General features: G+C 39.4%; 1 protein-coding gene across 4 annotated transcripts in view; it reads right to left on the bottom strand.

Moving 5' to 3' along the window:
• Positions 1 to 16,704, bottom strand: part of LOC115014543 (ATP-binding cassette sub-family A member 1-like) — a 40,876-nt gene that overhangs the window by 15,037 nt on the left and 9,135 nt on the right. For all 4 annotated transcript variants that reach the window (XM_029441519.1, XM_029441502.1, XM_029441511.1 and 1 more), the window contains exons 6-12: positions 12,570 to 12,691; positions 10,781 to 10,972; positions 8,837 to 8,926; positions 3,906 to 4,149; positions 3,653 to 3,792; positions 3,445 to 3,561; positions 586 to 780 (exon numbers count right to left, since the gene is read on the bottom strand). In XM_029441519.1, coding sequence (XP_029297379.1) covers positions 586 to 780; positions 3,445 to 3,561; positions 3,653 to 3,792; positions 3,906 to 4,149; positions 8,837 to 8,926; positions 10,781 to 10,972; positions 12,570 to 12,691 — 1,100 coding nt within the window. The remainder of the gene's footprint in view (positions 1 to 585; positions 781 to 3,444; positions 3,562 to 3,652; positions 3,793 to 3,905; positions 4,150 to 8,836; positions 8,927 to 10,780; positions 10,973 to 12,569; positions 12,692 to 16,704) is intronic.

The raw sequence follows: 16,704 nt of genomic DNA, 5'->3' as shown, positions 1-16,704 counted from the left end.
TTAGGGCTAGTTGTTTATCGCTAAGACTCAGCGCTGGCATACTATCCCAACAAGCAGAGACAGGGAGCAGCGACACTGTCAGCACGGAAATTATTCGATTTGTTGAGGGAAGGAAGTGGAAAGAAGATCTGATTTCAAGGCTTTTAATAGTAGTGCCGGGAGCTAAACGCCGTTCAAAGTGCATTAAAAAACAAAGGAAGATACTAGAAGACTTTGTAATGCGATGACCTATTTGGGAAATTTCTATTTAACCTCTTTCCCCACTTGGTTTTCTTTGCATCTTGATCTAAATGGAAGGAACTGGATAAAAGCTATTTTACAGACATAACTTAAGGCGCATACAAATATGGATTTATTCGCACATATGCATCGCATATGTCCCTGAAAACAACTACGTAGAAATATAATTTCACACATCTGCCTATGAACTGTTGTGTGAAAACATCACCACTCGCTCTATAATCTTTGTCTTTGAAGTCTAAATTGATTTGGCATTTTATGTACTGAATATATTTCTTGGGAAAAGGGAGATACGCCATCATCACACACACTGCTTTTTTTTAGTTGTGTGCATCCTGCACTTACCTCCATGAAGCGTGAGATGGTCTGTATGGCCTGGTCGGTTTCGTTGAAGACGTTTCTCCAGGTATAGGCGGATCCTGCAGGTCTTTGGTCCTCTGACACCTTAGACAGGAAGGCCGACACATCTGACACATGCCACTCAGTCCCACTGAGCTGTGCGTTAAGGAACGCGGCACTGGCGTTATTCTGGAGCAGAGTCTGCAAAAATGAAGGTTTATATTGTTTATTATAGAGAGTTAACGTAAAAATACTAATTGGGGTAAATAAAACCTCAAATATTAAAGAAGACACAAATAAACATTAACAGGTGGCTTAAAGTTGTAAAATGTATTTTAAACAACAGAGAAAAAAATATATAGTTTTGTTTGGTTCTGTGACATTCTTTACTGCTGTGTGTTTGCGTGTCTGTTTTGTGGCTTGTGACCTCATTAGATTTTATGTGACCCCTGTTCCAGGCTTTTCTCAAATTCATTATCTGTATTATCACAGCCATTTTCCTGTTTCCCCTAACAGAGTCATGACAGACACAGGCAAATATAATACAAACAATTATATTATTCAAGCCCTGTTATTCTCAAATCAGAGGCACAAAATAATACAGAGCTTTTAACTTTTTTATTTTCATGTTTTAAAAAATACATTTAATTGTTATTCAGAGGTCCAGGACTCTTTATATACGGTTAATGGTCTAATATATATATATCTTCAACGTTAAGTTATTGCACAGTATCACCTTTGGCCACTAGGTGGAAGTGGTGCTTATGTCATTTACATGGAGTTGTTGCAAAACAGTAAAAAAAAACACATTTGTAGCCAGCAGGAAGAGCTGTGTTATGAAATATGTGATCTTATACAGACTTTTATTTTGTCAAGAAAATGACTATAAATGGCTCATTCTGGTGACTGTAATTTCATACTCATTGATCTATCCTGTGCGCAACAAAAAACAAGCCTTTATGTGCTTGTCCCTGTGTGATGTGATCAGAGACAACAAAAAGTTTAAATGAGGCCGCGTCTTGTTTTGCTTTATAGTTTCACACTGCTGTCAGACCCTTATTTTAATATCACGCTGACAATTCCTCTATACTTTGTTTTAATTTACAAAATACACCAGCCAGTCTGAAAAATGTACTTCTCTTGGCCTCTGTCCTGTATCTCCACAGTTACAAGTGCTTTTATCAACCTGTGAGGAACCCATAAGAGGATTAACAGATGTTGTGACATTCAGGGTCAGTCAGATATTTAGTTATGTCTGGGTGGTGACTCTCTACAGAAGCTTCAGAAGTTGCATGGTCCTTCCTTTGCAAGTCACATCAAGACACATAATTATATTTGGGTCACAGAGATAATCTCTTTATTGACCTAATCTTGGTTAAAGCCGGCTTCATAAACAAACCCCTGTTTGTTAAGTTTTATGAAATCGGTTTTTCTCCAATATATTCTTTAATCTTTCACTTTTCCACTAATTGCATGTAAACACATTTATCAGAGAAACTTCTTCTTTTTCCCGTGGTAAAACAGTCTATTTGATCAAAAATACACACTCTGAAATTCATCTCAGTTACCTTTACACATTCAATGTTAAACCAGTAATAATTCACCATTAAAAGGCTAAGAAAAAATATATGAAATATCACCATTAAAAGGCTAAAGTAAAGAGATATAAAATATCACTATTAAAAGGCTAAAGTAAAGAGATATAAAATATCACCATTAAAAGGCTAAAGTAAAGAGATATAAAATATCACCATTAAAAGGCTAAAGTAAAGAGATATAAAATATCACCATTAAAAGGCTAAAGTAAAGAGATATAAAATATCACCATTAAAAGGCTAAAGTAAAGAGATATAAAATATCACTATTAAAAGGCTAAAGTAAAGAGATATAAAATATCACCATTAAAAGGCTAAAGTAAAGAGATATGTTTTTAGTTTACTTTTGAAGATATTGAGAGAGCTTGCCTCCCTAATGTCTGCAGGTAAAGTGTTCCATAGCTTCGGTGCATAATTGATAAAGGCTGCATCCCCAATTTTCTTTTGGATGTTTCTGGGAACATTTAATAAACCAGTAGTGGATGATCGTAATGTTTTTGGGGGCACATAGTTGATTAGAGAGTTGGCAGTGTAACTTGGTGCGGTTCCGTTTAGGTCTTTGTATACAAGGAGGACCTTAAAGTCTAAAAGTTACTGGAAGCCAGTGTAGAGCGGCTAACACTGGACTGATGTGGTCTCTCCTCTTGGTTCTAGTCAGCAGCCTCGCTGCAGCATTTTGGATGAGCTGAAGTCTCTCCGTTATTTTTTTGGGAAGGCCGGTAAAGAGTGCATTACAGTAATCGAGTCGGCTTGAGATAAAAGCATTTGGATTAGTTTTTCAGCATCCTTTTGATTTATAAATTGTCTGATTTTAGCTATATTTCTAAGGTGGAAGAATGATGTTTTTGTCACCTTGTTTATGTGGGATTTAAAGCTTAGATCTGAGTCTATGATAACACCAAGACTTGTGACTTTAATCAAAGGAGTAAGTTTCCCCATGTTATTCAGCATCATCTCTCTTTTTGTTACAGGACTTACTAGTAGGATTTCAGTTTTGTTCTCATTTAATTTTAAGAAATTATTGCTCATCCATTTATTTATTGCTGACAGACAGGTGGTGATGGAGTTAACAGCTGTAGCATCATTTGGTTCAGCAGAGATGTACAGTTGTGTGTCATCCGCGTAGCTATGGAAGCACACATTGTGTTCTCTAATGATGTCCCCCAGTGGTAGCATGTATTAGGAGACAGATGCACAGATGTCTGTCTTTAAACCCCTCATGTAAACAGGAAGAGTGTGCACGTGTGTGTTGGCAGGGCATCCCACTTACCCTGACCATATCCATTTCCTCGCCTTTCTCCATGAAGTTCCAAACTTTGGGCCTCATTTCCTCCCACATCCCTCCAAGGTCCCTCAGCAGGCCGAGCTCCTGGAAGGTCTTATTAACCTGCAACACACAAACAGGTTCAGTCTCGTTCAATGGGACTTCATTTATGATTCTGATGGGGTTTTACAAAGATGAGAGGGGCCTTTTGTACCTCGTGGATGATTCTCTGTGTGGCCGGAGTATCTGGAGTGTACAGGATCTTCCCCATGAGCAGAGGCTTCAGAGCTCTCCAGATCATCCTGGAAATGGGGCTGGACTCCAGGCTGCGCATCATGGAGTTACAATAGGGAGCTGAACAAGAAACACATTTTGAGTCTCCTATGGTAAATGATTGGCAAGGACTCTGTGAAAAATAAATCAGATAAAAGGGCAAAACAGTTGTTTGAGGTAGTTAGGAAACTTACTTGAAGAGTTGTCGTAAGCTGATATGGGATCACTGTCGCTGTTGTTGCCATGGTTTCCGAACAGGGCCTTGTAGTTGTTGTCTTCATACCAGTTGAGAGACTTGATTTTGAGGCCGCCTCCCTCGGGGTGTCCGCAAACGATACGTGACACAGCCTGGTACATCTGGTTTGGAGATCCTGTGGCATTGGCAGTTAGATACAAGATCTCCTTACGCATGTCCTTCCAACTCTTCATACTGGCAAGCTGGAGGGAGAGGCACAAACTGAAATGTTAGCATGATGATAAATATATCATTCCAAGTCCTAATGTTGATGGCTGGGGATACAGATAGACTGACACATCTCCCAGACCCATAAAGCACATTTCAGATGTTTAAATATGGATATGTGGCAGGATGTGTCTTCACGGTGATTTAAAGTACATGGATTATGATAGATAGTAGGCCTACTTTTCTAACAAAGGAGAACTCTGTAGAAAATGATTTTAGTTTGAGAATCATAGTAATCCATGTATGTAAAATGACATACGCTTTCAGCAACAAAATAAGGTTTCTTTGTACTGTTCACAAGTTCACTGAATGTACTGCATGTCATATCTGTGTTCACATCTGTGTTGCTGTGAACACGCTTCTTCCTTCAGGGTATCTCAAATGTCTTGTATACTGTAGCTCCAAGTGTGAAATAGTGAAATGATTATGTCTACATCTGCAATTGAGAAGCTATCCACTGTCACAACAGAGGCAGCTTATATGAACCCTGTGTGTGTGAACATGTAGGTTTAAAGTTATTAATGTTATCATGTGCACCATGAGTGGTATTCTAGACATGCAAGTGCTGCACTGCCGGGTGGAGACACTTAGCACTTAGCCGTCTGTCTGACTAAGATAAATTTAACAGCTGTACCCAGTCTTATCACGGGAGGTCAGATAGCATATAACATGTCATTTGGAGTATTTCTTACATGTTATCACACCGCTTCTTATATGAAAAACAAATGCCTTTCTTGAAGTATGTAAGTATTGTCCTGTATTCACTGGTGTTAATAGGTGTCAATTCTCAATGCTGAAGGCTTGAGGGCAATGCAGTACTGTTGCCTTGTTACCACAATACCAAATATTTGCTTCTCAGCTACTATCAACAGTTCTATTACAGTTAAGTATTGTTGGTCATTTCAGAAACGTAAAAGCCCAATAGTGACAATTGCTACACATTGGCATAGACTTAACATTAAATGATTTGACCATGGTCATCATAATTGCAAAAACATATTTCTCTCGTCTCCACAGAAACTGTCCTTGATAGACTATTGACATTACCTTGCAAGTCAGTTTAACTAATAGCTGAAGGGGGAAGGGAGTTCATTTTGGTTCACAAAGGGTTACTACAGGTCAAGAGACAAGTCACCACAAGTTCCCTGTTTATGTCTCCAAACTGGTCTAATACACATACAACTATGTCACCAACTCGTGATCGGGAAAGAATGAAAGGAGGGGTTTTGTGTTTTTTGTGCAAGTAAAACAAAGAAAGGCCAGAAGCAGAGGGGAGCTTTTGTTTCCTAAGTGTGAACAGCAGGAGGTTACTTGGTCTTACAATAAGCTTGAGCTCTGAGTGTGACGGATGGAGGTTAAGGAAATCACACCTTTTCCTTAGGTGAATAAGGGAGGAGGTCAGAGATAGGTGACAAAAACTCAAGAAAGAAAGAAAGAAAGAAAGAAAGAAAGAAAGAAAGAAAGAAAGAAAGAAAGAACATAAGTTCTTGCAGCAGAGTAGGAGATAGAAATGAGTGCAGAAGGCGAGAGAACAAAGAGAGGTTACTGTCGGTCGTTTTCCTAATAGGCCAACTATATACCTGACAATTGTTATTGAGTACACACTCACTAATATGCAAACACACGCACAAACACATTAACATGCGGACAAGTCATGCATGGCTGTTTCCAGACAAATAACACTGTCGACTGTCTACGGCATGTAATTCTTATTCTGCCCGTCAACAAGATATTCAATACTCTTGAATATCAACGTGGACGTGAGACTGAGAGAACTGTTGCGTCTCAGATCCCGAACACACACACACACACACACACACTGCTGAGATCGTTCCATATGCAGTTGCTTTGCAGCTGATGCTGGAACCACATCAAAGTCTCCTTCCTGCTCATTTATGCGCAAAGAACTTGGTCTCATAACGTGTGTGTGTGTGTGTGTGTGTGTGTGTGTGATTGTGTTGGACTTGGTGCGTATATGGGTCTTTCTGAAGGTGGTTTTCCTGTTTGGTTGTCTGTGTGGTCTCAAGGTTTGCTTATGTACTTATATGTGTCTTCATCTCTTTTCTTTTCTTTGTTGTAGTGTTTCTCAAACACACACAGACCAATATCTTCTAAAGTAGGTTTCTGTTAGACTACTGTGTACTGTGTTTTGTGTGACTGAGTATGTTTGTCATTTCCCTATAGGGATGATGCCAATGATAACTTGGGTGACTGTGAGGAATACACACAAACACAAACACACTCAAGCACACAGACAGGAAGGCTACAGAAGAGGATTGTCCCAGAGTAACCTTGTGGCAGAGCCTGTATGAGGTTACTAAAGTTCAAATTTACACTCCAGCACACAGCTATTTTAACCAGGGCAGCACACGGGCCAATCGGAAGTGAATTGTTGATATGAAAATATCAATTTTTAACTATATCTAAGCCAGATTGTGATCTGAATATTATAAGACTCTGGAGTAGGATTTGTTTGTCTTGATGTCACAGGAGTCCACTCCTGCTTTATCTAACAATGTAAACCTACTCAAGCAGAAAATAATAATAATAATAATAATAATAATAATAATAATAATAATAATAATAATAATAATAATAATAATAATAATAATACACTACTCTATGTAAAGCATTACCTATTACTTTACTTAAAATAAATCATAATAATTAGTTTAATATGTACGGGTTCTGATGAGGTTAAAAGGACATCTTTGTATTCTGACCACATCAACTTTAAATCTGCAAAAGTTGAATTTAGAGACTGATTGATCCATATCAGGTTGTAGATTTCTCCATGATTACAGTGATCAGGTTTTAAAACAGAGAGGTTACTAAAGTTCATCCTCACACCCTTTGCCGCTTTGCTAAGCAAACCGCTTAAGCTACTTACCGCAAACAACACAAAGGAGATAAATGCCACTAATGTTTCCGAGAAGCATGCTAGTTAAAATTAGAATAAATGATTCACAAGTATATGAATTGTTTAGGCTTGTAAGGGGAGAAAATTAATTCAAACATTTTCCTTTAATTATCATGACTCATAATAAAGGGTTTTGTAAAAATTGTTGTAATAGTCTGGGAATGATTGGGAGTCCAGATTATTAGGAGTTTAAATCTCCATCCACACTGCCAGCCTTCTGTGCTAAATCTACTTACAAACAGAGAAACGGGTTAACGACAATAACGCAACTAATTAGGATTTAAGAACAATAAATCAAAGAGCATGGACGGCTGAAAATATGCCACTTTTTCAAGTCCAATTTAACTAATTTCAGTCTTTCTTGAACCACAATTTCTCTTGATGTTAGTGCTGTAAAACAATGGGGAAAATTCCAAAAACCGGTCTGTCAAAGTGCATGCAAAGTTGGATTTTTACATATTTGCTCCACTGGCAGGATTTTCATGTTGCTTGTCACACGGCTGACAACGTGAAAATTAGCTTTTTCTTGAATACTGAAAAGACATTTAGAAAATTCACTATCACTGTAGTTCTTATTGCCTTCCAACTGGATTGAATCACTGGCTGCATGATGATGATAACTGGTTAGGAAGGTTACATGAGTGCATTTCTCCACTCTGCCAGACTCTTACCTCATCAACCAACCAGCTAAACTAACCCGTATAATCTGCTTCAATCTAAATAATACAGGCTGAATAGGGATGATTTGTCTTGGCTACAAAATAATCAGTGATTAAATAGATGTTCTTTCAGGGAATATGCCCCTATGTGTTCATATGTTGTACAGGAAGTACCAGCAGCTTAAAACAAGCACAATGTCTCCACAGGATTTTGATGGAACATTCTTCCAAATTTTCCCAAAAAATAACTTGATATGGTGTAAAGGGATTACAAAAAGGATTTGTGAAGGTTGCAACGTTAGTTGCTGAGGACAGAAGAAAAGACACGCTTATTGATGTTCTTACAGCTGCTTAGACAGGAAGCGCTTTTAAAACCTCAAACGTACACACTTGTGCACACCCAGCTGGGTCTTTATGTTTTGCAAACTCAGCAGAGAGAGAAAGGGGGTTGTTTTGCGCGTGCGTATGCTTGCACTATTGACTCCAGCGCCTCTCCTTTCTTACTACATTCTAGCTGCTTCGACTGGGTTACATGAGCTTAGGTTTGCCGTGTGTGCGTGTGTGTGAGTGCATGCCTGTGATCCTATACTGTGTGTGTATGTGAGACAGTGAAAACCGGGCACCTGGTTGTTGGCTGAGTAAGGCTGTCATGCCACCAGCTACAGGAACATTTCACACAGCTTGTTCTTATCTAAGCTGGATAACTATATTTAGCGGACATTTTGAGACTGTTATTTATTATCCGTCATCTTTATGCAAAAAAGTAATCGGAGGTGGAATCTAGCTTTAAAAAGAGGAATGGGATCTACAGAAAATGTACGACTCCACGAATCAGTGTGTGTAGGCATATATGTGTTAATATTTTCAATATGACCTTGACCCAACTGCCCCAACCAGCTCTACTACAAGCAACCTGTGTGTAATTAGATGACTTCACAGAGAGCTAATTCTTGGTAAGAATTGATTTTATTCGCAAACATTACGAATGACTAAGGCTGTACTTTGGAAGTAAATATGTCAATAGTCCTGTTTGTAAATGTTATACCATGTGTGGGTTGTGTTCTGTGTGTGTGGGGTATCTACCTCCACGGCCAATGCTCCCAGGCTCTCCAGAAGAGTGTCTGTTGCAGCGGAGACTTCCTGGACGAATTTAGGGTCCGACCTCACATCCTTCTGTTAGAGAGAAAAGGCATCTTTAGTATGTTGCAGAGTTTTTACAATGCATTCTTGGTGTGTGTGCACAATTATTACATCATGGAAAAAAAGACAAACAATGAAACCTAGAATTAAACTAAATTGATCTGCGGCCAATAAAAAGTTATCTGCAATACAAATAAAAATCCAGAAACTATAGAAAAATGTATCTATTCACTTTATTAAAGATAAAGGTGAGAAAGTGACAAAACGTGGTAAAAGAGAAATGTGAGAGAAAGTAGAGGAACAAAATTGGGGTGAAAGGTGAAGGGGAGATGAGAAAGAACAAGTCAGTGTGGCTTTGACCTTCTATGTCCCGTCTGTCAAACTGTTGTGTGCCTGTGTGTGTGTGTGTGTGTGTGTGTGTGTGTGTGTGTGTGTGTGTGTGTGTGTGTGTGTGTGTGTGCTCGTCTATCACACTAAACTGTCAGCTGCTGGAATGCCAGACACTGGATAAAGCACAGGTGTCGCTGAAGACAGAACAGCCGTCTAGAAAGAGAGAAAGATACTCTAGCTGTTTCTATTATGTTCTCGCTCTCTCATTTGCCTCATTGTCTCTTCTGTCTCGTTTTTTCTTTCCCTAAAAAATGTTATCCCTCTCACACACACACATATGCCCACACACAGAGCAACTATTGAGAGAACGTTGAGTTATGCAAGAAGTTCTTGACCTCCCTTTTTGCACAACATTATCATGTGTGGAAAGTTTCATCAACGTTTGGACACTGAGCTAATATAAAGAAGAAGAAGAAGTGTGTGCTTTTGGCAGACAGGTCTATCCTGATATCATATGGAGAGAAGAGAGCAGCCCTTTAATCTCAGAAACTAAGAAACAGCTCTGCAAACACAGCAAGGCTCTAGGTTATTGGGAATTGCTGACTTGTTCATGATACCCCGTCTCTCTTCCTTTGTCTGTTTCTCCCTCGAAAGATTAGCACTACAGAACACAATGTTTTTTTCACCTCTCGCCCCCCTTCACCATTGTGACTCACATTTGGGTCACAGCTTTTACGGAAAAGGGGCAGGCTGTACGGGAAGATACAGACAGGGAAGAGGCGGAAGGGAAAGCAATAAAGAACAAGCACAAAGTGTCATAGTAAGCAGAGCAGGAGAAGGATCAGGGATTTATATATAATGGATGAATATGATTTTTATTGGTGGTTTAAGACCAGAGCTATGTGAACAGTGATCCCCTTGTTGCATAATATTCGTTTCACAGTCAATGGCTCCCATTTAGCAGTCACTGTAAAATGACCTCAAAAGAGAATTACAAACAGTCCCTGAAGTACGCAGACAACCATCCACCGAGTGGATGGTTGTTTGTAATTTGTTCTCTTATAAATCTGTGTGCAACTTGCTCATGATGTCCCAGTTCCTATTCAGTAAACAGCCAGGTTATTAAATGGAAAAACAAATATGTCTGCTTGTAGAACAGAAGAGACAATCTGTTGTTCCCAAACAATATATAACTCTTAGTTATTTTTCTGCATTTTCTGGGAATATCGATATTAAAAGTACCCGACAATCAAATATGGTCTTAACTTTGTTGGTTTGGTCATAACTGAGATCATTTTACTGTCTTGTCTGATTGCTGGTGTTTCTCTTCTATCTTTCAGTGTATCCACATCCCCTGGTCTCAGTTTTAAAGTTGGAGAGGAAAACGTTATCATACCAAAAAGATAAATGGCCCAAACTATGACAATAGGATCCATGCTGTTAAGAACATTTCCTTATCTTTTAAGTGAGTAGCTGGGTTTTGACTGTGATGTTAAAATTCCAATCCACTGTAAAACTGCAACTGGTCGATGTGTTTGACTCAACGGATGAACTCACCCGAATGGGTTTGAAGAAGTCCAAGTTGGACAGGAAGTGGCTCTGGGCCTTGTTTAGCCAATTGCTGGAGGAATTGCAGATAGTTTCTTGAATCAGACGGGACACGTTGCGGTCGGCAATGTGGACAAACTCCTCCAGGGGCGTGGTGTTACAGAGGTCTCTCAGATGGAAGCCAAAACCTTTAGTCAGCACCTGGATAGAGGAAGAAAAGGGCACAGTCGTTCAGAGAGAGTAAGAGTAGACAATTATGAAATCACATGTGTGCTAGATACTATGAGAGGACATAGGTGAAGGGAAATACATCCAAAAATAAATATCCATCAGAAATATCCAGTATGCCTGATTTAGTTTGGGACAAATGTTAATGTGACAACAGGCATCTCCATATGTTGTGAGCACCCTTTGTGGTTGGTCTGGCCTATTTAAAGATTGTTATGTATCAGTACAAAAAAGTATCAAAGTAATGATGCTCACAGAACGATATCGCTGAGCAACCGCGAGGGAAAGAAATGTTATGAATGTAAATTCTGGGGCTTGCCAAGGACTTTTTGACAAGGAATGTCATCCAAATAAAACTCCACTCCAAGAGACTGATGTGGTGATTCAAAAAATGATTTAACACTTTATTTGGGAAGAGGAAACACAGCTGCGGCTGTGCAGGCGGACTAACAGAAGTCAAGATGTTTGGACTTTGTCTAGATGTCCTTGACCAGTCTGTGTTATACCATGATGTCTAACAGACTACAAACTGTACATACACACACGCACACACACACTTGCAGTTGGTAATCCTTTCATTGGAAAAACATCAGGGCTTAGAGCATTAAGTTTGGAGGAGTGGGAATCATACTAATCGTCCGATAAAGAACTTAAAAACATATATTTCCCTGAAGAGATTTCTATCTATGTGAGTGTTTGCTCTCGTGCATCTCATTGCTGTTCTTACAAGCACTGCAATAATAAGCTTTCCTCAATTTTCCCTCTTGTCCTTAAATGATGTTCCTAATGACCTTCATAGACTAATTAATAGTGTATCTTCTCTGAGCAATAGATGCCTGGGAAAAGGGATGAGTAGAAGAGAATCAGATGATGTAACGCAAGTTTGTTTTTGAGCCTCTTTCTCTGCACGTGAGGAGAAAAAGGGGGAAGGGAAGAGGGGTAGTCATGTGACACCAGCCCTCCAGTCGCAGTGCAGGGATGATGTGGTGGGCCGGGTTGTGAGCAGTTGTTGAGGGGGATCTAGCGGAATCTGTCAATGCATGTGCGTGATATTGGGTCATATAATTAAACTGGATTTGAATGGGAGAGATGTGTATATGAGTGTGAAAAGTGAAAATGGGAAGAGACCAGAAAAATTGATCAGTCATTTTTCTGCTGGGCATTATGGGCTTAGCTGTGCCACAGCAGAATCCTGTGGCCTTGTGGCCCCAAGGTCATTGGATTTATGCATGTGAGTATGATTATCTCCTGTGACAAGGACTGCACACTAAATAATACTGCACTGTTATCTGCTATAGGCAATATGGGCAGCCTGGCACTGGTGGAGGCCTGTAACATTTGATTAATTTACAAGAATCCACAATTTTTTATGTTAGAAAATCTCAAACCAATAAGTGAATAATCATCTACATTCATTTACTGAGGCGGAAATATTGAAGGATGGGTGAGTAGGGTTACTTATTAAACTTTGGAATACGTAGACATAAGAATGGAATTTCAGTTTTTTAAAAACTGACAATATATGAAAGGGTTAAGTTAAAAAAAGAATATTAGAAATATAATAATCTACCTTCTCAAGATTGACGTCAGCCTCCACTATCTGCTTCAGCGCGTGATGAGGAAGTGAGGCGTTGTGGTGAAGGAAGTGGGAAAGGGTCTCATCATCTTGCAAAAAGTCCTTCAGCTTGAAATCTAGAACAAAAAAAATAGAAGCGGTGAGTCAACCAACAATGAGATACAAAACTATCTTTGATAAAAACAATTTAAAAAACAAGATGTCTTCATATGGTGTTTGATAATATCAGGACTCACAGCCGTGTTCCCAGTGCTCCCAAAAACATTCCATTTATTTTCCACAATAAAGTTTGGCTAGAAACAACTGTCTCATGCCATAACCATGTGAAACAAATGTAAAAAAATTGTATTTATCATTTCTTATATGTGTATTTGAGTTGTACAAGTTGAAATAAACGAAATAAAACTAAAAGTATTCTGACTATCAAGTTCCCAGTCTTTCCTTGTCCAAAGTATACCTCTTAAAATTCCCTTTTAATATTCCAGGAATTGTATAACCAGTGAAAACGACAGCGCTAGAACACCATACAAACTGAGAACATAAAAAACCCCTCGCTGAATTTAAACTCCAAATAACTCCAAATCAAATTATACATAAATGTGAATGCTGATAAGTTCACAAGCACAAAACCACACTGTCCTCTCTGCACTATGAGAGGTTTTTGTACTTTTGCTGCATTCCAGAGAAGTCAAACCATTTCTGAAACTGGCCTGAGTCAGCTGTGTGGATGCGCTCACACTCACAGTTTTGTACACCGGGGTAACTACAGGGCGTTCCACTTTGGTCCAGATATAGCCTACCAATCTTCCTGTACCTCTAACTTTCTTCCTTCTGAAATGTATCTGTCTCTACCTTTCACCTACTTTTCTGTACTCTGGTAAAAAAAAGGGGCTACTTCTTACTAATTTCTCTCTATCCACCTACCAGTAGTTGTTGTTGTTGTTGTTGTTGTTGTTGGGGGACCATAGTTAAGAGAAATCATGCATTGAGAACAGGAATAGCTCCAATAGCCTGCAGGCTCTTATTGTGGTTATTAACAGCTCTGTCTCTATCTGCTGTGTAACTGCACACTTTTATGTTAGCACGGCTTGATGCATCAAACTTAAGTGATTATGTGAAGTTTACGCATTCATTTACGGCCCTGGACTATCAAGATAAATACATTTTTACAAAGAATGAACGATTACTGCTGTGCTCTCCTCTAGTCCGTGCATAACTGAATAATGCTGAGTGGAATTTTGATTGTTTATTTTAGAATATCTTCCCACTCCCCCCTCCCTTCCGTTGTCCCTTCCCTTCCTCTCCAGTAAATCTTTTGCTTTTCTAAGGATATCAGATCTGACGCACAAGCACGTGCACACACGCACACACACAAACAGGAAACACTTTGCTTGCACTGAACTGAACTTCCCCTGGGAGGAAGAGAAAGAGAACAGTGTGTTCCTCTGTGTTCAGAGGGCACATGAGTGGTGTCATGCTCTTACTGCCTCCATGGCTGTGCACTAGCGTGTGTGCTATTTGAGTTTGAGGTGTGTGTGTGTGTAATTGTGCACCTGTGCCTGTGTAAGCATGTTTGTGACCGCAACTCTCAGGAGTGAACAACCAGGGAGTACTAATAAGGTCTAATCAGTGTCCCAGTTGGAAGTTACAGCTCCCATGGTGCATTGCATCCAAATGTCCTTGAGGACAGACCAGACTGGATGGAAAGCCAAGCAGCACTTTTTGCAGTCAGCAAAGGTGCTTGCGTATTTGTATTCAGTCTTTATCTTATCTGTGTGTGTTTGTCTTTGCTTGCGCTGCCTAAGTGGTTTAAATCCCCCGAGTTATCAGGAGTACAGAGGGTTTCTGAAGTAAGACAACGTAAGAAGTGACAAACTGTATTTGTGCTTGTTTTTCCTTTGATGGAGCCAGCTGTACAAGGGCGAGCCCTACAGTTACACTAACACAAGTCTGTGCTTGCCCTGGCGATGCCTAATTAGTTTGACGTATAGTATTTGACGATACTGACATGACACACTTATCAACCAGTGACTACACTGGTCAAACTGGTCTATAAACAGGATGTGATCTCTATGTTTTGCTAAATCTACTACATCCTGGTTAACAAGCATGAAGTAGCATTCCTGAATGCTAAGTGACTTCGAAGTCTGATCAAGAAAAGATGGATGGATCAAATTCTGACTACATTGAAATCAACCCACACACTGGCTGAGTAATGGCTGGAATGTTAAGTACTGTTTTGATGTAGACGGGTGGAGAAGTAATACCTTGTTGGATTGTATCTGAGCATGTCTGACTCTGTGTGAAATGTTTATGAGAGCCTATTAGAGTTTTACACGTCCTACAGGAAATTTCCTGTGAGGTGATGTTATTTCTCACCTCCCAAAGGAGCTTTTGTAAGTGTCGGCCGTGGTTTTAGCCCTCATGTTAGTGAAATTAGGTAAAAGGTTAAAGTAAGGGTTGAGCTTGACATTAATGGATGATGTTTATGGTTAAGGTGATGAGGAATGAATGTAATGAAAAGTAATAAAATCATTCAAGAAAAGGCCGCACAGTCTCCATTTTAAAGGATCAGGCTCAGACACATCAAGCCTTTGAATCAAATGAAGCCAGCCATAAAATATGAAGGTGATGAAAGCCTAACAATTCAATGCTATTATGCAAATCCAGTTTCAGCTTCACTTTTGTAAAGACAAGTGGGAAGATAAGAAGGAAAGCTGTGGCATATGAAAAGTTCAACATTGACAATCAGATCATACTTATCCCTCAATCATTTATCTATTTGTGCATTCTTTAAATGTTCAAATGTCTGTTAATTTTCTTCCTTTCATCTATCTGCCATGTGGTTCGGAATCTCATAAAGCAGGAATGCAATAGACCTCATCAGACAAAGTATGTGCTGTGTGATTTATGTATCCTCTGGGAAAAAGCTCACCCCTCTGCCTGACCCTTCACGGCGCCCCTTCCCCCATCAGTGTAAATCTCATTCGCTGACCCCCGCCGGTTGCTGAATTATTAACCGACACGTAGGTTTCCACTCTCGCCTCTTTGATCCACGCTGTTATTCCTATAGCGTCGCTCTGCAGCTGCAGTGCTCTTCTTATTTTCTCCTGCATCATACATGACTTCCCCTGCGCTACAGAATATGGGATTGAGCATGACGCGGTGCGTTTAAAAATCTATTTTGATGAAATGCACAGACACGCTGTTAAAATAATAAAAGAAAAAAAAAACTGTTTAAATGTAAAGACCCGCAGATATTAGATCAAATGAAGATCTGTCTGGGGTCTAATGTAATCGAGAGAGGACGTCCAATATCACACAATCAAACATGTACAAATCTATTCATTTTTACACATAAAAATGAATAGAACTGATTTTTCATTTGCTCTGTAATCCCTCTCCCTTTTTGGGCCATGCTATGCTTTGTAGGGCCGTTACATAACTGGCGTACCTCTGGGCTCAGAAAGCCGACTGTAGCCAAAACAACAACAACCTTGATTGTTCTGTTTTGTTGCATAATTTCTGATGGTACACTCTGCTCTATATACCCTTACATTAGGGTCTGATGTGAATCAAGCTAATACCCCTTTATTCGTAGAAACATACTGTGTACCAGAGAAATGTTGCTGTAGCAAAGCAACACGAGTGGCACAAACAAAAGGACCATGTCCAATTAGACTCCCTCGTTTCACTACGGCAATTAACTGAGGTCAGTACTTACATCACTGCTGTTTACTGTTTTTGTGCTGTCCTGTAATGCCGTGTTGTGTTATTATCCTCCATTTTATACAGTATGAAAGTTTTCCATTTTCTTTTCGTCCTGGTTGTCTTTGTACACAAGGTCGGCTGTAAAACAGAGATTGCTCCCAGCATGCTTCCCACATCACAGTAATGGGTACTGAATTGAAAAACAATCTTTTCCACAAAGTTAATGTGTGTTGTGGAAATCATGAATTTATCACCAAACTTGGCATTACTTGCTTGCCCTTAGATTTACACTGCACTTTTATACCTTGATTAATGTACTGTACGCAATGCTATATATGTTGTTGTACTTTATACCTTAATTAATTTACTATATGCATTGCTATGTATGTTGTTGCACCTGTGTACCTTTATTAAATGA

This window comes from Cottoperca gobio, chromosome 1, assembly GCF_900634415.1.
Source record: "Cottoperca gobio chromosome 1, fCotGob3.1, whole genome shotgun sequence".
Lineage (NCBI taxonomy): Eukaryota > Metazoa > Chordata > Actinopteri > Perciformes > Bovichtidae > Cottoperca > Cottoperca gobio.
This window is presented reverse-complemented; position numbering and strand designations above follow the sequence as displayed.